At 38.0% G+C, this 20,233-nt stretch overlaps 5 protein-coding genes across 6 annotated transcripts; 3 read left to right on the top strand and 2 right to left on the bottom strand.

Moving 5' to 3' along the window:
- Positions 1–2,042: 2,042 nt before the first annotated feature.
- Positions 2,043–5,085, top strand: LOC147491975 (D-3-phosphoglycerate dehydrogenase 1, chloroplastic-like). The gene is made up of 5 exons (XM_086566580.1): positions 2,043–2,645; positions 2,741–3,117; positions 3,229–3,339; positions 3,430–3,525; positions 4,214–5,085. Exons 1-5 carry the CDS (start codon positions 2,129–2,131, stop codon positions 4,883–4,885), a joined length of 1,773 nt encoding a protein of 590 aa, XP_086422706.1. The 5' UTR covers positions 2,043–2,128; the 3' UTR covers positions 4,886–5,085.
- Positions 5,086–6,607: 1,522 nt separating this feature from the next.
- On the top strand, positions 6,608–9,550 carry SEP1 (stress enhanced protein 1). Its single transcript, XM_086566583.1, has 4 exons — positions 6,608–6,950; positions 7,026–7,127; positions 8,076–8,254; positions 9,251–9,550. The coding sequence occupies exons 1-4, from the start codon at positions 6,893–6,895 to the stop codon at positions 9,353–9,355; spliced, it is 444 nt and encodes a 147-aa protein (XP_086422709.1). The 5' UTR covers positions 6,608–6,892; the 3' UTR covers positions 9,356–9,550.
- Positions 9,551–9,629: 79 nt separating this feature from the next.
- LOC147491977 (ADP-ribosylation factor 1-like) lies at positions 9,630–13,079 on the top strand. Of its 2 annotated transcripts, none has more exons than XM_086566582.1 (7): positions 9,630–9,973; positions 10,657–10,814; positions 11,234–11,304; positions 11,410–11,529; positions 12,299–12,417; positions 12,627–12,708; positions 12,851–13,079. In XM_086566582.1, exons 2-7 carry the CDS (start codon positions 10,667–10,669, stop codon positions 12,854–12,856), a joined length of 546 nt encoding a protein of 181 aa, XP_086422708.1. In that variant the 5' UTR covers positions 9,630–9,973; positions 10,657–10,666; the 3' UTR covers positions 12,857–13,079. The 2 variants fall into 2 exon arrangements, with proteins under 2 accessions (XP_086422708.1, XP_086422707.1); XM_086566581.1 differs by lacking the exon at positions 9,630–9,973 and adding an exon at positions 10,164–10,526.
- A 642-nt stretch (positions 13,080–13,721) lies between these two features.
- LOC147491978 (UDP-glycosyltransferase 91C1-like) lies at positions 13,722–15,558 on the bottom strand. The gene is made up of 2 exons (XM_086565284.1): positions 14,978–15,558; positions 13,722–14,872 (listed from the first exon to the last, which is right to left on the bottom strand). Exons 1-2 carry the CDS (start codon positions 15,486–15,488, stop codon positions 14,067–14,069), a joined length of 1,317 nt encoding a protein of 438 aa, XP_086421410.1. The 5' UTR covers positions 15,489–15,558; the 3' UTR covers positions 13,722–14,066.
- Positions 15,559–15,706: 148 nt separating this feature from the next.
- Positions 15,707–17,758, bottom strand: LOC147491979 (UDP-glycosyltransferase 91C1-like). Its single transcript, XM_086565285.1, has one exon. The coding sequence runs from the start codon at positions 17,508–17,510 to the stop codon at positions 16,092–16,094; it is 1,419 nt and encodes a 472-aa protein (XP_086421411.1). The 5' UTR covers positions 17,511–17,758; the 3' UTR covers positions 15,707–16,091.
- Between the last annotated feature and the right edge of the window lie 2,475 nt (positions 17,759–20,233).

A 20,233-nucleotide genomic window follows, 5' to 3' on the forward strand; every position in this document is an offset into this window, starting at 1 on the left:
ACAATCGTTTCGACCGGTTTTATATATCAGATTGAACAACAGGGGGATCATCTGTGATGGTATAATTAAATGAGCTTGGAAAACCCCATAGCAATAAATATATAGAACATAAAGTAAAGACATAGTGAGGTAAAGAATAGCCTGCGAGTGTAGATAGGTACTGATCAAGGTCTTCATTCTCATGACCTTTCTCATATAGGTTCCAATCTCCGAAGATACTGGAATTCGAATTTTGGAACCCGCTAACAACGGGAGTGGAGATTGCTAAAGTAAGAATGCAATAAGATTAAATCATTAGCAAAATTGACATGAATCATATCCGCTGTTTAGCTGAGAATACAGAGAGCTAACACACCTGCATTATTAATCATAACATTCATAGAACCTTGGATAATATCCAAAACGGGGGTGTAAAGGTGATCTCCAATCCTAGATACCTCTAACTCCAAGTGTCATTGCAAAATGTTAAAAAGCTGAGATGTATCTAAGTTTTCTGTAGTTGCATGATTGTTTGTCTAAAAATATATATATAAATAATTAAACAAAGATGAATAAATATGAATTCCAAGGTAATAGTAGTTGTCTGATGAAGTCTAAGAGATGATGCAAAGAAGAAGAATTACGCAGTTCTGTAGTAAGTGTAGATGGCTAATCAAGGCCAAGTGAAGAACTATGATGTGAAATGGAATGAGGAGTTGGCTAAATTCGTTATTGATGGAATCGGGGACACGTTGACCTACAAGACATGGTAAGGTAGAAAACAAATAAATGTGTAGAAAACAATATTATAACAGTACATACATACCTGAATGATCAGATGTTAGTGAGCTTGCACGCCCTGATGACAATTGTGGATCGGGTTCAGAACAAAAAATGGATTGAAGAGTGGGATCTTTGCCAACCGTATTGTCAATGGAAGGGGAGACATGTTGGCCTGCAAGACACAACGAGGTATATGTGTACATGAATAAAAGTAGGGAACAAACAATTAAATGTTTACAGGAAAAAAAATATAATAATTGTATATATGCCTGAATGAAGGGATGTTAGGAAGCTTGCACGCTTTGAAGACAAATTTTCAATACTAGTTTAAGATGATCGACGTGCTCTAGCTTGATTCTTCATATGTTCATCACTCATATTTCATCTACGTTTTCTGTATTGTGAGCGCCAACGTTTCCTATGAATTTCTCGTTGCTCCTTGGTAATCATTTCGCGACGCTCTTTATATTGACGTTGACGCTCCCTTTTAGCTGAAATTTGTTCATCACTCATATTTTGTGTACGTTCCCTGTATTGCGAACACTAACGTTCCCTCTGAATTTCTCGTTGCTCCTCGGACATCATCTTGCGATGCTTTCTATACTGTTTCGCGCGTTGCTCCAACCGATCATTATTAGAATTAGATAATCGATTAGAATTAGATAATCGACTAGCGGCCGAATTAGTAGCCATTATATATATACTCCTCAAATTAAGCAACCAGGTATAGCTTTCTTCAAGTAGCTTTCACTGAAAATTAATGAAAGACATATTAACAAATCTATCTAATTTATTAATAGGTAAGATAAGATAATTATCATAAGATGAAGTCCAGCAACATCAAACACTTACCCACATGGATGGGGTGCAAATTTGAACCTATGAAACTGGTATATAAGGAGATTAAATATTGAAATCAGATGAGATGAGATTAATTAATGAAGCTGAATGAGAATAGGGACGGAAAAAGAGAAACTAAAATTGAGTTAAATTAAATCAAGTAAATAACCAGAAGGTACATGTGCAAAAACAAAATGACGAAGAGATTTAGAGATATATTAAAAAAATATATATATTTTACTATTGTAGGGTCGCGAATTTTAAAAATAGTTTAGATAGCATGCAAACGCTCCTCTTCAATTTTTTGAACTTTACTAAGATATTCCTCTAGATACTCAACCAGCACCACTTTGTTTCGATTTCTTAAATATAAGTTTGATATATCGAAGTAAATCACGAAAGCCGTGAGAAATGAATCTATATATAAAACCAACAAATTTATTAGAGTCACACTTGCATCTCTAAAAACCAAAAGCAGGACCATCCTTTTCTTCCTCACTAGATCGAGAAGAAAATAAAAATAAAAATGGCAGCAGCTACATCATCACCATCATCACTTGTATTCACATCTCTCAGAAAACCCAAAACCCCATCATTCACATGGAGAATATCAACCCCATTACGTCACCCCAAAAAAGCCACCTTCATTGTAATGTCAATGGATGCGAAGCCAACAGTTCTAGTAGCAGAAAAGCTAGGACAAGCTGGATTAGAATTACTAAAAGATTTTGCAAACGTCGACTGCTCATATAACTTAACACCAGAAGAATTATGTACAAAGATATCACTTTGTGATGCTTTGATTGTAAGGAGTGGGACTAAAGTTAATAGGGAAGTTTTTGAGTCAAGTGGTGGGAGGTTAAAAGTTGTGGGGAGAGCTGGTGTGGGTATTGATAATGTTGATTTATCGGCTGCTACTGAACATGGGTGTTTAGTTGTTAATGCTCCTACGGCGAATACTGTTGCTGCTGCTGAACATGGGATTGCGCTTATTACTTCTATGAGTAGGAATATTGCTCAGGCTGATGCTTCTATTAAAGCTGGTGAGGGTTTTTTATTTTTATTTATTTATTTGATCTTTGAGATTGGTTGGTAATAGTTTTGTTATTTTAAGAGAATTTCTTGTAATTTGTTTTAGGCAAATGGGAGCGGAACAAATATGTTGGTGTCTCTCTTGTTGGGAAAACACTAGCTGTGATGGGCTTTGGAAAGGTTGGAACTGAAGTTGCCAGGCGCGCAAAGGGTTTGGGTATGCACGTTATTGCTCACGATCCATATGCACCTGCTGATCGTGCACGCGCGATAGGTGTGGACCTTGTGAGCTTCGATGAAGCCATATCAACTGCAGATTTCATCTCCTTGCACATGCCTCTTACGCCTTCTACGAATAAGGTTCTTAATGATGAATCTTTTGCAAAAATGAAGAAAGGAGTTAGGATTGTGAATGTAGCTCGTGGTGGTGTAATTGACGAGGATGCGTTAGTGAGAGCACTGGATGCGGGACGTGTAGCTCAGGTTGGTTATATTGAGTCTCCAACTAATACTCTTTGCTGATTTGAGTACAAATATAAATGCCATTGCATATAACCTTTTTGTCTTCCTCTCTTCTGTTTGTTTGATGTGCAGGCTGCACTTGATGTTTTCACAGTGGAACCACCTTCAAAGGATAGCAAGTTGGTCCAGCATGAAAATGTAACTGTAACTCCACATCTTGGAGCCAGCACCATGGAAGCACAGGTATATTAGATGATCAGCTGTATCATCTGGTCATGCTTATTCAATTGTTTTGCTATATCAGGATTCTAATGACTGGTTATGATAACTCAGGAAGGAGTGGCCATTGAGATAGCTGAAGCTGTTGTTGGGGCCTTGAAGGGGGAGCTCTCTGCTACTGCTGTGAATGCACCCATGGTTCCTGCTGAGGTATGTCCACAGCATTTTTCCCTTTTTGTTATGCATTTTTAGGATTTCTTTCTGTTTCTAGTGAAAGTTTTTGCTTGGTCTGATTTATTAAAGTAACAACTGGCCCAGTTGGAACCCTGCATGCGCCTTTTAGAAAGTGTTAGTACAGAATTGGCTTGAATCTCCATATGTTAAAATTCTGCATCCTGGTGTAGTTTTGTATATCAGTTTTTCCTTCAGTTCAATTATGAATTCAAAACTCTCCTGTGTTATGTTTAGAATATAGTACTGACAATGCATGGGATTCATGTGTTTGTGGTATGTGATAAAGGGATCTGATTAGGTATATGATAACCGTCTATAAGACTCATGTGTTTGCTTTAATCTCCATATGTTAAAATTCTGCATCCCGGTATAGTTTTGTAAATCAGTTTATTCTTCGGTTGAGTTATGAATTCAAAACTCACATGTGTTATGTTAAGAATATAGTACTGACAGGACAAGCATGGTATTCATGTGTTTGTGGTATGTGATAAAGAGATCTGATTAGGTGTATGATAACCATTTATAAGATTCATGTGTTTGTTTGGTTTTACTGTGGGAATCGAATTCTTCAAAGTGCATGACCCTGTGTATATTTAAGTATTAAGATTCAAGTTTTCATCTAGAATGAAAGAATTGATCTCGTAACTCTGTCTCCTGATTACAGGTGCTTTCGGAGCTTGCACCATATGTTGTATTGGCGGAGAAACTAGGCAGACTGGCTGTGCAATTGGTTGGAGGTGGTAGCGGTGTTAAAACAGTGAAGGTCACATATGCTTCTGCAAGAGGTCCTGATGATCTTGACACTAGACTGCTTCGCGCCATGATCACTAAGGGTCTGATTGAGCCCGTGTCTAGTGCATTTGTGAACTTGGTAAATGCAGATTTCACTGCCAAACAGAGAGGTATTCGTATCACAGAGGAGCGAGTACTGTTGGATGGATCGCCTGAGAATCCAATCGAATATGTCCAGGTCCAGATAGCTAATGTAGAGTCGAGATTCCCTAGTGCCATCTCAGAGACTGGAGATATTAAAGTGGAGGGAAAGGTGAAAGATGGGTTGCCTCACTTAACAAAGGTAGGATCATTTGATGTGGATGTGAGTATGGAAGGCAACCTTATCCTCTGCAAGCAAGTTGATCAACCAGGTATGATTGGAAAGGTAGGAACTATCTTGGCCGAGGGTAATGTGAATGTGAGTTTCATGAGTGTTGGTAGAATTGCTCCTCGAAAGCAAGCAGTAATGGCAATTGGTGTGGATGAAAAACCCAGCAAGGAAACCCTGAAGAAAATTGGAAATATACCAGCCATTGAAGAGTTTGTTTTCCTTAAGTTATAATGTCAAACTTAGTTAGCGTCGGGCATCGTTTTGGCCTCTTTGATGCTCAATTTTGTATGACATTTATATTTGTAGTTCAAGGTTGTGTGTTTTGATTGTCTTTTCTGTATTATTGGATCTTCAGAAGTTGTTGATCATGGATTTCTTTGACTGAGCTTTATCTATCAATAAAATTGTCTCAATATTGCGTTTGGTTTTCAGCCTTGATATTGATTATGATCCAAACACATTGATGCGTGTGTGAACTCTGAAGTAAACCTTTGATTGAACTTTCTTCTTAAATTTGTAGAAATGGTTGTACTGGCAACATGTTTTTGTCCTTTGAAACTGTGTACTAGCTTGAGGTGCTTGATATGTCTTTGTAGGCATAGACTGCAGCATAGTACAAAATATCAGGATATGGGTATTTATCGATCTCTGATTTATGGATATGTATCGTGGATATATCTCTCTCTTTGGGGATATTTGACATTGTTTCATATGCAAATATCGTGGATATTGTGGATATTTCTTAATATATCATGATACATTATTTATATTTATTTGAAATATAATGATAAATATTAAATAAAATTGTTAGATATACAAAATATCGTCAAATATCTCCAAATATCGCAAAATATCTCAAATATCATTGAAATATCATCGATATTTACAGTCGTATATATCTCTGAACATATCGGAATATTTATATATCTTTCTCTGAAATCTGAATAGATATCGACAAATATCGTGATATATCGAGATATTTTGTACTATGGAATGCAGACCCTATTACTCAGCTGGAATATTACATTAGGGCATCTCCAATGGGGGGTGTAAACCGTATAGAGTGGAAATTTTACACCGCAAATATAAAAAAACTCTCTCCAATGGAGGTGCTAAACCGTAGGTAATAGTGTATTAGCTAATAGAGGGGTGGGGAATTCCCCCTCTCGCCATTATTAGTTAATAAAAGCCCTGACGTCCACTTAAAATAACGCGTCGTTTAACTTAAAAACTCGGACGCCACTTCAACACATGTTTGAAGCTTTATTTTTTTTTTTTGGGCGCCACTTGGAAATGGCGTCCCAGTTTAAATTAAAGAGGGGCGTCACTTGGAGTGGCGTCAGAGTTTAAAATCTATTTTTACACTCTTCCATTGGAGAGTATAGAGTGTGGATATTTATGAGCTATATAATACTATACAATTAGAGGTGTAAAATCCTAATGACACCTACATGGAGCCTAGGTGGAGGTGTAATTTTACACCCCCCCCATTGGAGATGCCCTTAGTCATTCTATGGTTTTAAAAGTTGTTATTTCCTAACATTTTCTTACCATTTCAACTATATTTAATCTTGCGCAAGTAAAAATGCAACAAAAGTAAGTGCAACTTTGATGGTTCGTTTTCGGCATGGCCCAAAATATCGCTGAGATATCCGATATCTCGCCGAGATATCTCGGTAAATTGGTACACCGATATCGATATTTCCGACATATATTCACTGAATATTGAATCCCTTTTTTTCCGAGATATATCGGAATTTCCCATATGAAAGTTTATATCGCCGATATAATCGATATTTTCGAGATAATCGATATATATCAGTTGACTTTTTGACCAATTGTTAATAACTTAATATTGAAATTTCCGAAATATCCGAGATATATCGGTGAGATATCCGATATTTTAGAAACTTTGGACTGGTCACCAAAAAAACCGAAATATATCAAAAAACCGATATATTAACCGATATCGAAATTTTGGTCCTTGGTTTTCGGATCAGGGAACGGAACTGCAGTCACACACAGCCCACAGTGCTGTTTCACAGATTCACTTGTTTGGGACAAAAACAATGTTTTTTTTTCTTGGGATTAAAATATCAAGAAATTGTTAGTGAAGTTGACGTGGGAATGAATGTATACAACTCCTCTTATTATTAGTGCGAGATAGATAGAAATCGAGAGGCTTGACTGAGAGCTGTAGTCTCAAAACCTCTCATATCCAAACCACCAGCTGCACCTATGGCCTCCTCCGCTGCTCAGCCTCACATTTCTTCCTCTCTCTTACTTTATACCCGAGGTCACCCTCTCTCTCTCTCTCTCTCTCTCTGTGTGTGTTTGTGTGTGTCTCATATATTCTCTGTTTGTTTTGTAGATGTAAGAGCCGCAAGTTCAGCACAAGCTTATGCTCTGCCACGTATTCCACTTTCCAACACCGCAAGCATCGCCGCTTCATTCACTCAAGGCTCTCCTCTTTGTAAGTTTTCTTTTTCAATATCTCAATTTCGACTGTTTCCACCTGGAATATGCTTTGTCCAACGGAATATTGCTTTTTACTGTGTATATCTCGAAATTTCAATTGGCTCAAATGGTATTAAAATAATGTAAAGGTAAGAAAGTGTGCTTGTGAAGATTTTCTTAACTTGTCCATTGCGCTGACATTAGTGGTTGTGGACGGTTTCATGCAATGAAAATTAGAATGTAAATGCACAACCATTAGATATTTGAATGCTCTGGTTGGGTTTGTAACTTTGTGTTTTCTACATGTGAAAGAAAAAGAAGTTCTTCACAACTGAAATAATCACATCAAATATACGGATTGCCATTGAATTCCCGAAGATGCTATGAATAGAGCTAATATTGTGTTGCCTTAGTGATTACACTGTCTCTGTATTTACTTATGTTGCTTAGTTTTAGCATCATAATCTATTGTTAGTCCATAAGCACACAATCTTGCTACTTGGAATTATGTAGAGACTCCTGGTATCATGGTGATTCTAGATTGGCTTGGCTGCTAGCAGTCTCTAACTCCAGAGTTTGAACTAATGCAATCAAATAATGAATGGAAAGATAGAGTGAAAGTTATGAAACTTTGGTCGAATTCTTTGTAAGAAGATGATAATAAATGATATTGACCCCTACTAAGTCATCAGTTTTCTTTGCCAGCAAAAGAAGTAGGGGAAAAGATGATCCAGCAGAGTGAAAGCATTTAAGTAGCATACCCCTCTTCTTCTTTTTGTGTACACTTCCTAGTTCCTACTCGGAGGGTTTTTTTTATTATCAAGTACTCTTTAATTGAACTAAGGATTTCATGTAGTTTTTTGCTTGTTGTTCACACTTGACCTTTATGGGAATCTTTTTGAGTAATTCTTTCTTTCTAGAGATCAATTCAATAATATTGTGATGAGAAATGGGTCATTTTCAGTGGTTTGGAGAACCTCCAGTCAAAAGAAACCTGGATGCAAAGCTGCAGCAGTTTCCATAAGATGCGAGCAAGGTACAAAAGATAGCAGTGGCTTGGATATTTGGTTAGGTCGGTTTGCCATGATTGGTTTTGCTGCGGCTATTGGAGTTGAAGTAACAACAGGAAAGGGTGTTTTGGAGGTATGGAATTTATGCACTAGGTAAAGTTTACTTTATAATAGACTAGAGGAATCATAAAAAAGTAATCTAAAAAGCATAGAAAAGTTCTAGTGAATAAGGACTCGATTTGTTTGTTTTTTTCCCCAAGGTCGGTAGGCTTTTCCTCTGATACTGCATGTCGTTTACCATTTGAAAGCATGTGCTTGCTTATTCTGTGTTCATTTAATTTTGAATTATATTACCGATAAGTACAACTGTAGTGTCTTAATTAAGACAACAAACCCTTCTGGAATTAAACTGGCTGGAGCACTTGTCATGTTGCCTGATGTTTAGGAGTGTACCTTAGATACTGTGCCGTGAGCACTCTATAGTCATATATGCTTAAGTCAGTAAACTTGTGAATAATAGATTCTTACCTTTTTTTTTTTTTTTGAATCATTTAAGGATTATGGCTGACCCTAACCTGCATTAGAATGAAATCTCTCATACATGTACCCAATTCTATCCTTCTCCACTATCACAGAAAGTCCTAGACTTAGTGGAGGGATACCAAACATAAATCCTTGTCCATATGCAGCACTAGACTTTGCAATATAGTCTGCAGCATGGTTACATTCTCTATACTCATGATTCTTACCTTCAATGTAAATATACATGTAAAATTCATCTCTGGGAAAATATTCTCCCTTAGCTCTTGTTTCTATCGTCCATTCAGAGAACCATCAAGCTTGAACATGGTTCTGAAATTGCTTTCTACAAAACTAGAAATTCTTTACAGAATTCTGCTTTAAAAACATAAGATTGTCATAAATAGTCATCATCTATTATAGGGTTAAAGATTAGAGAGCCACATGTGGAGATTCGTTAAGTAGCTCTATAGTGGTTACACCATATCATAATACTAAGTTTATACTTGAGGATCTTTGTGGAGCATATTGCTTCAGACATTTGGAAGACTACAGTTGGTATTTTTCGACTATACATTTGACTAAAGACATGGTCAAATTGATTTTGCAGAATGTTGGGCTAACATCCCCGCTACCAACAGTGGCCTTGGCAGTTACAGCATTGGTGGGAGTTTTGACAGCCATCTTTATCTTCCAGTCTGCTTCTAAGGAATGACAACTTTCATTGAATTGTAAATGAGTTGTCTTTTAAGAGGTGATTTTGTTGTTGTTTGTAATCAAATTCTTCTTCATTTATTAATTTTGCTATTTTAAATAGCGTCACCTGAGAATGTCCAATGTAATATTAATGACTTCCAATATGTATATTCTGTTTGCAATGAAGAGCTGATCATTCTCGACTGTTCCATCATATTTGACTTTGTTCTTATTCTCGACTGTTCCATCATATTTGGCTTTGTTCTTATTCTTCTTGAACTGGTTTGCTACAGATGTGAATAAAGATAAGGACTCCTCTAAGAAACTGCATGGATCAGAGCAGTCTAGTTAAGAGTAAGAAATCCCAAGGAGTAACTGAATCGCTTAGTTTGATCAAAAACCAAAAGCACACCGTGTGCATTATATGGCCACCGGAATCAGTCAGCTTGTCACATCTAGGACCATCGATCACGCTTATTTTGTTGTCTAGGTGTTTCAAGGTCAGGCAATCATGCCCATTTCTGCAAGAGTAGCTTGTTCCTTAATTTTGATGAAATCGTACGCAAACAAAGGGAACACTAATAAAGCACGAGCAATATCTTTTGGGTTTTGCAAGGAAATGTGACTTGGTATTTCGGTAATGATCTCAACTTTAGAACGAATTTACCCTCTGCTGATCCTCTGGAATACCTATTCGTTGCTGCCTTGCTGGTTCATTAAACTGATCAATAAACCTTTGGGCCATGTTTTGCTAGAGTTAATGATGGCTAATGTCACGACACTTTAAACTGTTTAAAGGAGGATTGATGACGCAGTTGCTGCTAGATGAATGAGAAAGGAGGATAATAGCATCCTTCTTCCCCATCCAAGTGGTACTTGAAAGAGTATTGTGGATGTTCCAAAAAGGGATAAATGAGTCTGAGACCGACTCCAAACTTTGTTCCTCACTTTCCCGCTCAACTTGCAAATTTATCGTATCCCTCCACTTAATAGTCTATAGTTCTACGGTTCTACTTCTACCTTCATATTCTTTGGAAAAGAAAAGCTAAGCCACTTTTATTCTCCTTCATCAGAATCAAATTCTTCTTTTCCTTTATCCTGTCAACAAAATGTGACTGACTGAGAACTCCTTATTTTCACTGTTTCTCATACAATCTTTGCAACTGTTTCTTCTCTGCCCAGTTTCTCATGTTAGTTAAACAGTGCTTATGTGTTTTTTTATCCAATAGGAATCTAGATTTTGAAGTTCTTTAATAGCTTTCTAGTCTATACAACAATGTTTTCTATGCCTTCTAATTATCTTTGTTGGGTTTGAATCAGTTATCAAACAATGGGTTTGGCAATATCACGACTCGTAAGGATGCTGTTTGCAAGGCGTGAAATGCGAATTCTCATGGTGGGACTAGATGCTGCTGGAAAAACTACCATCCTATACAAACTGAAGCTCGGCGAGATAGTCACAACTATACCTACAATAGGTATCTACTCCACTCCACTTCAATTCCTTTTCCTTGTTTCTTTTCTGATATTTGCAACTGACCTGTATCTAGGCCATATATTCAATGTGAATTATATTTACAATATGATATTTTATGAGAACTTTCTATTGTATATATTTGGAATGATAACGATGTTTCTGGTTTGATTTGGAGTGCATCAGTGGAACTGATAAAATCATAATTTTGAATTTTCTCAATTAGGCCACTTGGAATTGAAAGTTCTTAATTATAAATTTTGGTGGTCCATCTGTTACGGTTCTTGTTAAAAGTTATGAATATTGATCAATTCAGCAAATGGCTAATTAAACACTGCTAGTGCTAGATGAGGAAAGATCTTTCTCAGAACAGAGAAGACTTGATCTTGAGATTCTGAATAATTGCTTTACTTTGCATGGCAGGTTTTAATGTTGAAACTGTGGAATACAAGAATGTTAGCTTCACTGTATGGGATGTAGGAGGCCAGGATAAAGTATGAAAATACATGGTTTATGCTTATGACTATCTTCTTCTTTCATACTTTGAGTTTGTAAGAAAAGCAGAAGTTAACAACTTCTTCTACTTTTGTGCTGAACAGATACGGCCTTTATGGAGGCACTACTTTCAGAACACCCAAGGGCTAATCTTTGTCATTGACAGCAACGATAGAGATCGGATTTCTGAAGCCAAGGATGAGATACATCGAATGCTGAGTGAGGTTAGTACAATAACATCATTGTGAATGTATGGAACTATGGAAGAAGTTGCATTCTTCTCCATTACTTGGATATGAAGTTTTATGAGTAAACAACATAATGTCCACAGACATGCACAGATGCAGGGGAAGGTCGGAACTTTATGAGTTCTCAGTTCTCACCAATCAATCAAATAAATCAAGCTGTTTGAAGGATTTTAACCATCTATCTAATCATAATTCACTCACAATACATGGTCGGATTATGACAATTATTACACGAGAACAGTGAAATGCTATAAGTAGAGGGCACACGATAGACTGACCGTAATAGTAGAACCAGATCTTGGTCCAGTTCTTTAAAAACCCAAGCTAGTAAGAGGATGAGATGAGGGCCCATGGAGAATTTGGTCAGAAATCCATAGTACTACAAACACAAGGAACAACCCAATTGATTATCATCATGCCTTGCGATAATGGTATTATAAACTTCAGAACTATAACAAACCTTTATAATATTTTTTACATATATATGGTCTACAATACTACAAACTTAGGAGTTTGCTCTGTACATCCTAAATTGTGCATGATTGAATTTGATTCATTTTAAAAGCTCAACAGTCTAAAATCTAGTAAGCAACATTTTAATATGGTTGGATTTAATTCATTTTCTAACATTTTGCACCTCGCTTCTTGTAATCTTTCTGGTATATATTATATATTTGCAATATCCTTGTTTACAATCTGAAAGCTTGTACAGAACAGCAACCCACATGCTCTGTTCTACTTGCAGGATGAACTACGTGAAGCAACACTGCTTGTATTTGCCAATAAGCAAGATCTTCCTAACGCAATGAGTGTTTCTGAAATCACCGATAAACTTGGCTTACACTCACTTCGTCAGCGTCGATGGTAACTCTCAGCTTTTCTGTATTGATTAAAGTCCTGAATGTGTGCTATAGAACTAATATGAGCTTATGATATCGGCATCCAACAAGCAAAATGGTTGATCCTAAAATCTACAGAATGGTGCCATATATTTTTTTTATGAGATTTTGATCAAATTTCTATCAGTTAACCCTTGTTCGATCACTCTAATGATGGTGGTACTACCTTTACAGGTACATTCAGAGTGCTTGTGCCACCTCTGGACTAGGACTCTATGAAGGTCTTGACTGGTTATCCAACAATATCTCTAACAAGGCAAGTGTATATATCATCACATTTTGTCTCTTTACTTTTCCTGAAACAAAATTAATCTGTAACAATATCTCTAACAAGGCAAGCTATATTACTGAGAATTAGATGTACATGCTAAGATTTTCAATCTACTGTTTTCTTGCAGACATAATCTGTACAAAACATGGTAGCATTGAGAAGTATAGTCTTCCTCCCGAATATCACCGTGCCCTTGAAAAAGGTGACCAAACTTTGTTAACTTCTATTGGTCGAGAAGTTCTGAGTACACTTTCATATTGTATTTATACTGAGGTCGGATACATTTATGTGATGCTATAGATCATGAACTACAAATGTTTTCAGATTGATAAGTGAAGGCATCCCTATTTAAGACTCTTCTAGTTTCAGAGATCCTACGAGATTTTGATGTGATATCTATGTCCTAAAATTAACAATGATGACACCATTGCTTTATAAGAATTATACACATCAATGGAAAATACACAGTAATATTGTGCATGATCTGATTCTACCTTGGAGCCTTGATAGCAATTCGATAAGTATATTCAGAATGATATATAGCTCTGTTAGCTGGTGACATCTAAGTCATGTTTTTAAGTTTTAAGATATTTCTAAGGAAACAAGTTTCAAAATATCAATGAGGCTTTACCCCAACAGTACTTTAACGAGTTGACGATAACATTGTCATTGCCTTTTCCCAAATGCACAAAAATCAAGGGAAGATAATCCATTAAAACCCATGAAAGACTTTGTGTGGCTCACCCATCAAGAATTTTTAGCTACACGGATTCAGTGTACATGTGACGCTCGCTAGGCTCATCTAAATTCAAGCAGGGGGATGTAAGTCGAAAACTGAACGGTAGTGTCACCTTTGAAGTTTGAACCAAGATGACTCTTAAAAATTTCTACATGGTAACTTTTGATTGATATCGAGATATGCAAAATTGCAAATAAACGGTAGCGCTAGGTAACGAAACAGAATTGGGAGGCAGTTTTTGGGAGCTGATGAACCAAAATTTGTTGCGATTCAAACATTGTTGTCAAAAATTGAACACAGAAGCTTACATACTGAAAAGAAAGTAAAGACTTACAACTTAAAAGCAATGAAATAATACTTCGAAGTGAAACATTTATGTCTTTTTTCTTTTTTTCAGAAGAGAAATTACTAGACAGAAAGTAACTTATTGCACAACTTCAAACGTAGGTGAAGGAAAGAAAAGTTTTCACATCTTTGGTTTTTCAAAGCCGGAACACAAGGAACTCTGTCATGCATTAGAAAGATCATAGTATATACCATATAGTACCATCCAAACTCAACCAAGAATGGCCCTTCAGGACTTATACCACGTGCATGACTTCTTTTATTTTTGGCTTTCTTTACACTTGTAATCATGGAGGTACTGAACAAAGTTGTCTATGTATCGATCATGTAAATCCTTATTACCAAAGATCCCTCTCATTTCTTTTGCGTTACTCCTAAAAATTTCACCCTCTTCATCCACCATGATCAACCTCAGTGTCTTGGCCACTGCGTCCCTTGTAAATGAACCATCTTGCTCATCCCTTGGTATTTCCAATCCTATCTTCCTTTCCTCAAAAATCCTAGCGTTTAGCCCTTGTTCTGCTCGGAAAGGAAGCAGACCAAGCACTCTTCCAAATCCAAGTGACTCAATAATTGAGTTCCACCCACAATGAGTCAAGAAGCCGCCAACTGAAGGGTGTGACAGTATCCTTAGTTGAGGAGCCCATCCCTTGCAAATAAACCCGCGTCCACTAATTCGTTCATCGAATCTGTCAGGCAATGCAACCCATTCATCCCCAGCTAAACTTGGTGGCTTTCTTATCACCCAGAAGAAGGGCAACTGAGATTGCTCTAGCCCAAGTGCCAACTCAGTCAGCTCTTCTTTCGTCAGTGCTGCCTCAGTCCCAATGGCAACATATGCTACCGACTGTTCCTTTTGTTTGTCCAACCATTTGCTTATTTCTTCCCATTTGTCAACGTTGTCACCACTTTTCTCGTTCACAGAGGGAGGAAGTAGTCCTACTGGAATGACCGGTTTCTTGTAAATCTCCTCCTCAACTAGACGAAGATAATCTGGTTCAAATTCTGTACAACTTCTGATAAACACAGCGTCGCAACCTTGAACTGCTGCTCCAAATCTATATCCTTCAGACACACCAGAAACATTCACTTTATTACCGTTTATAAGTCTTAAAACTTCATAGAGACGAAAGACGATATTGGATGGCAGAGTAATCCATTTAGGCACACCTAGGAGATCCTCCAAAGTTTTCCTTGGGTCTTCAGTGATGCCCATCAACATTGATGGTGGTCCAGTCCATGCAATAGATGCAGCATTCATCAAACAAAAGAAAGCGCAAGGTACACCAAGTTTGTTTGCAATCGGTGGCAGCCAATAGGCTGCAAAGTCGTAAACGATCCAACTTATAGGAACTGAGTTTTCCAAGAAGTTAGCCAAGGGGGCTTGTAGACCATCAAAGGCCTTCTTAAGGTAGTGAACCTTATCAACTGAAAGATCAGCTGTGGACTCTGCATACTCAGGTAAGTTGTCCACACGAGGTAATGGGAGCTTCACTAAATTTATGAGAGATAATAGATATGAAGGTATCTTTGGCAAGCTCTCAATATTTCTTGGAGTGGATACAAAAGAGATGTAAAAACCCTTCTGAGCTAAGCACTTGGAGAGCTCTAAAAATGGTATCAAGTGACCAATTGCTAACCATGGAATCAAAACTACATGAGGTCTACCTTCACTCTCCATGTATGTGAGAACAGATATTGAACCAAATATGAACTTCAGTCTGAGAACTAAAGAGTATTTTATGCTTATTTAGTATTTATGGGGTGGGTTCTACAGACTGACAAGTGATTACATCTGTCCATCATGCCAGATTGCCAGTGTCATTCAATTTAGCCTATCGTGTGAGACATGCATTCAAATGTACTAAAATATGCAAATGAATTGAGACTTGGTGACCGTGCAGAAAATTGCCATATCTTAAATGATCTGAAATTGAGGCAGGGAAAGGAAAAGATACAGAGCATTAAAAATACGTCGAAGTTTGGCTCACCCTACATACAAATTATTAGCTGATGGGGTAACGACACTCCGTGCACGTTGAGAGGTTTTGAAGCATGTGGTGGGGTAATCCGTGGTCTCTATTGTAGCCTTGTAGGTGATGTTGAGAATCTAGGAGTCCTGGGGTGCGAGTCTCAGTGATATTTCAAAACAATAGGAAATTTGTTGAATCCAAAATCCAATGAATATTATAGAAACATCAAGGATCATGGACCAGTGAGGTTTCAGAACTCTAGGGAGACTGGACTTTTAGGACTGCTACTAACACGCACGACTTGCTATTGCTTATTCTTGGATTTCTTTAAGCTTGTAATCATGGAGGTACTGAACTAAGTTGTCTATGTATGCATCCTGTAATTCCTTATCACCAAATATCCCTTTCATTTCCTTAGCGTTAGTCCTAAAAGGTTCGCCCTCTTCATCCACCATTATCATCCTCAATGACGTGGCCACATCGCCCTTTGTAAATGAACCATCTTGCGCATCCCTTGGTATCTCCAGTCCAATCTTCCTTCCCTCCAATATCCTGGCATTTAGACCTTGATCTGCTAAGAAAGGAAGCAGAATAAGAACTATTCCCAACCCAAGTGCCTCGATAATCGAATTCCAACCGCAATGAGTCAAGAAACCGCCGATAGAAGCATGCGCCAATATCCTTACCTGAGGAGCCCATCCCTTGCAAATAAACCCGCGCCCCTTGATTCGCTCTTCGAATCCATCTGGTAACGAAAGCCAATCATCCCCAGCTAAACCTGGTGACTTCCTTATCACCCAAAAGAAGGGCAACTCAGATAGTTCCAGCCCAAGTGCCAGCTCAGTCAGCTCTTCCTGAGTCAGTGCTGCCTCAGTTCCAATGGCAACATATGCCACCGACTCTTGTTTCTGTTTATCTAACCATTTACTTATGTCTTCCCATTCCTCACCATTGTCATCACTTCTCTCCTTCACAGAAGGGGGAAGCAGTCCTACAGGAACAACGGGCTTCTGATAAATCTCCTCCTCCATTAGACGAAGATAATCTGGTTCAAACTCTGTACAACTTCTGATAAACACAACGTCGGAACCTTGAGCTGATGCCCCGAATCTGTAACCTTCTGACACATCCGCAACAGTCTCTTTCACACTGTTTATAAGTCTCAATACTTCATGGAGACGAAAAACGATATTAGAAGGGAACGTTATCCATTTAGGCACGGCTAGAAGATCCTCCATAGTCTGCCTTGGGTCTTCAGTGATTCCCATCAATATTGATGGTGGTCCGGTCCATGCAACCGTTGCGGCATTAGTTAAGGAAAAGAAAGCACATGGCACACCGAGCTTATTTGCGATTGCTGGCATCCAGTGCGCTGAAAAGTCATAAATTATCCAACTTGTAACTGAGTTTTCCAAGAAGCTAGCCAAGGGGGCTTCTAAACCATCAAATGCCTTCTTAAGATAGGGAACCTTATTGACTGGAAGATCAATTGTAGCCTCTGCATATTCGGGTAAGTTGTCTACTTGAGGCATTGGGATCTTCACCAGATTTATCAGAGATGATATGTTTGGAGGAATCTTTGGCAATCTTTCAATATTTCTTGGAGTGGATATAAAAGATATCTGAAAACCTTTTTGAGCTAGGCACTTAGAGAGCTCTAAAAAGGGAATCAAATGACCCATTGCTAACCATGGAAGCATAACTATATGAGGTCTACTTTCGTTCTCCATTTGTATGGAAAGACAAAGCAAATCGAAATTTCAACTTGAGGTCTAAAAGAGTCTATTTTATGGTTACATAGTGATCATGCGATTCTTCGAGCGAGGAAGGCTAGAATTTCTTGCATTGGGGATAAACTACTGAAGAGTGTCGTGAAGTTAATGTCATTGGTTTGCCTGACCTGAATGCAAAAGGACAAAAATATACAACCAACAACTTGCATATGGCACCAATAATAGTGCCTTGCATGCAAGAAAAAATGCAGGCGAAGGAAGATTCCTAGTTTCCACTAAAATAGGAAGTCAGCATTGGGCAACAATAATGCAAAGATAAGAAATGGGTTATATTGACATACCCCCCCACCAGTAGTTGCAATTAGGATTACCCCCCATAATACCAACTTGACAGTCAATAGGAGTCAACTAACAGTTTCCGTCAGTTGACTGGTTAATGATCATGAATTGTCCTAAATACCCTTTGTCTGTGGAAATTACGAAATTACCCATTAACACTGTTCAAAGCTCACAACTCAAAAGCCCAAATTGAAATTAGCCACTGTTCAAAGCCCACAACTCAAGCCCACAAATTTGGGTTTCTCTGATTTACGAATAGAAATTCAACACTCAAACAACCCAATTACTTACGAACAGAAATCACAGAAATCACGAAAAAAAAAAGCAGAGTAATCAAAAACTGTTAAGGACGAAGCTAATCAAGAGTTGTTTTTACCAAAAATGAAGGTAATCAAGAGTTGTTTTCTCCTTTCTAAAATACCTTCTGTTTTCTCCCCAAAACTGAAAATACAAAACTTTAAACTACCAAACATCTCATAACTTCAAGAACAATTATTCTGGGACAATCAGAATTCGACTGATCACTTACAAACATTTCCCAATGATGGTTTCCCATCCCCAGATCAAATCGAGAAGGCCCTGGTTTCTGCAGAGACTAAAAATACCAACCACAGCCCTAACTAAAATAACACCATTTCATAAGCTTCACTCCATGTCGACTGAAAACTGACAACAAGTAAATTATACAGCACATCTCCTCAAGTTTATCCAGTCAAAGCAACACCATCTTACAGAATAATCCGATAACACATCTTCCATTTTCAGTCTCGAGACTTGCTTTCCACTTTCCAGCTACTTCTGTGCTGGTTTGTTTGGGACAATGGGCAACTTTCAGTATCTCTGAGCCACAGCCCACAAGTAACTTTTCCACAAACGTTGACCTTCATTACCAGTTCAAAGAACCCCATTAATCTTTTCTCTATCGCCAGAGAGTGTTCCTTTCTGTAACTCAGCATCCATTGTATGTAAATCACGTGTAATCTCACAGTTGTCTTTGTGACCCCAATCTATATGCCTGGGCTCGGTCACACATCTCTCTAACCTGTTTACACTCTCTATCTGGCTCTGTATACCTTTGAGCTCTTCCTCACCAACAGCCTTCCGTTTTCCACCCATTTCTACACCGAAGCTCCTTTTGGGCAACTCTGGGCTCATGGCACGACCCATGGGAAGTGAGGAGGTTCTCTCCTTCACAATTTCACGGAAGTTGATTTTAGATTTAGGTATATTTGAGCAGAAAACTTCCCCAATATTATGGAGCAACCCACGGTTAAATGGATTCATCTTCCCATCATACCTATAGCGAAAATCATACCTATACCAAAAGGCTTGAGTTGTGGGCTTTGAACAGTGGCTAATTTCAATTTGGGCTTTTGAGTTGTGGGCTTTGAACAGGGTCAATGGGTAATTTCGTAATTTCCACAGACAAAGGGTATTTAGGACAATTCATGATCATTGACCAGTCAACTGACGGAAACTGTTAGTTGACTCCTATTGACTGTCAAGTTGGGGGGGAAATCCTAATTTCAATTATTATGGGGGGTAATCCTAATTGCAACTACTGGTGGGGGGGTATGTCAATATAACCCTAAAAACTAAGAAGTATTTGGTTGGTCAAATAAATAGGCAAAGATAAAAATAAATAAATTATGTCGAAGACGACAAAGATTAAGATTAAGACGTAAGACTTGAGAGCCAAAGGAAAGATATGTTGATGACGAGTGACGACTAAATTCAGTTGCCTCCAGCAAAGAAAACCAAAAATCTTCAGTGTGTAGGGTCCTATGGGCAGGATCGGGCATTTGTGATTCATAACCAATGAAGGGATGCATTTTCCTGAAAGGAATGAAATAAATTGTGTATGGAAAGATTGACTGAGGGAGATGGTTGAGGAAGGCCTGTATGCAAGATTGCAAGTTAACCAGGCAGCGAGCATGTATAGTATAGTGCCTTGACTGTGATCTAGTATGTCGGGGATAAAAACAAGGTTACAAGGCTCACCTAGCAGGCTAGCACAATGCGCTTGAGCTTTTATCTTTCGGCTATTATCGCCAGTGTACCCCTCAATAGTCCATGTTGCGAACACCTATATATAGTTGGCAGTGCAGATTAAGTACAAGCTAAACGTTGTTCTATGGTCTTTGAATCCTAGTTCTAAGGTCAGCTGACGCTAGTGGTGATCTAGCTATCAAGTGATGAGCACCAAGATGACAGAATAGATGCCTTCCACACAAATTTGGAGCTCCATCCCAGTTGAATTTACTCTCATTGTCTTCCAAGCTTTTCGAGGTTCTTTACATGAACCTGTTGAGATTTTCTCAATCTCTTTACTCTTTAGCTTAAACTATTTACAATCTTCCACTTCCGAAATTGTCATCTTC

Source organism: Coptis chinensis, chromosome 6 (assembly GCF_015680905.1).
Source record: "Coptis chinensis isolate HL-2020 chromosome 6, ASM1568090v1, whole genome shotgun sequence".
NCBI classification, from domain to species: domain Eukaryota; kingdom Viridiplantae; phylum Streptophyta; class Magnoliopsida; order Ranunculales; family Ranunculaceae; genus Coptis; species Coptis chinensis.

Excerpts from the sequence above, each read along its gene's own strand:
- LOC147491975 (XM_086566580.1), top strand. The coding sequence starts at position 2,129 with ATGGCAGCAGCTACATCATCACCATCATCACTTGTATTCACATCTCTC. Across the intron at positions 3,118-3,228 it reads ATGCGGGACGTGTAGCTCAG|GCTGCACTTGATGTTTTCAC; the intron begins GTTGGTTATATT and ends TTTGATGTGCAG. Across the intron at positions 3,340-3,429 it reads CCAGCACCATGGAAGCACAG|GAAGGAGTGGCCATTGAGAT; the intron begins GTATATTAGATG and ends ATGATAACTCAG.
- LOC147491978 (XM_086565284.1), bottom strand. The coding sequence starts at position 15,488 with ATGGAGAGTGAAGGTAGACCTCATGTAGTTTTGATTCCATGGTTAGCA. Across the intron at positions 14,873-14,977 it reads AACTTTGGAGGATCTCCTAG|GATATAGATTTGGAGCAGCA; the intron begins GTGTGCCTAAAT and ends GTGTGTCTGAAG.
- LOC147491977 (XM_086566582.1), top strand. The coding sequence starts at position 10,667 with ATGGGTTTGGCAATATCACGACTCGTAAGGATGCTGTTTGCAAGGCGT. Across the intron at positions 10,815-11,233 it reads CACAACTATACCTACAATAG|GTTTTAATGTTGAAACTGTG; the intron begins GTATCTACTCCA and ends TTTGCATGGCAG. Across the intron at positions 11,305-11,409 it reads ATGTAGGAGGCCAGGATAAA|ATACGGCCTTTATGGAGGCA; the intron begins GTATGAAAATAC and ends TGTGCTGAACAG.
- SEP1 (XM_086566583.1), top strand. The coding sequence starts at position 6,893 with ATGGCCTCCTCCGCTGCTCAGCCTCACATTTCTTCCTCTCTCTTACTT. Across the intron at positions 7,128-8,075 it reads CACTCAAGGCTCTCCTCTTT|TGGTTTGGAGAACCTCCAGT; the intron begins GTAAGTTTTCTT and ends GGTCATTTTCAG. Across the intron at positions 8,255-9,250 it reads CAGGAAAGGGTGTTTTGGAG|AATGTTGGGCTAACATCCCC; the intron begins GTATGGAATTTA and ends TTGATTTTGCAG.
- LOC147491979 (XM_086565285.1), bottom strand. The coding sequence starts at position 17,510 with ATGGAGAACGAAAGTAGACCTCATATAGTTATGCTTCCATGGTTAGCA.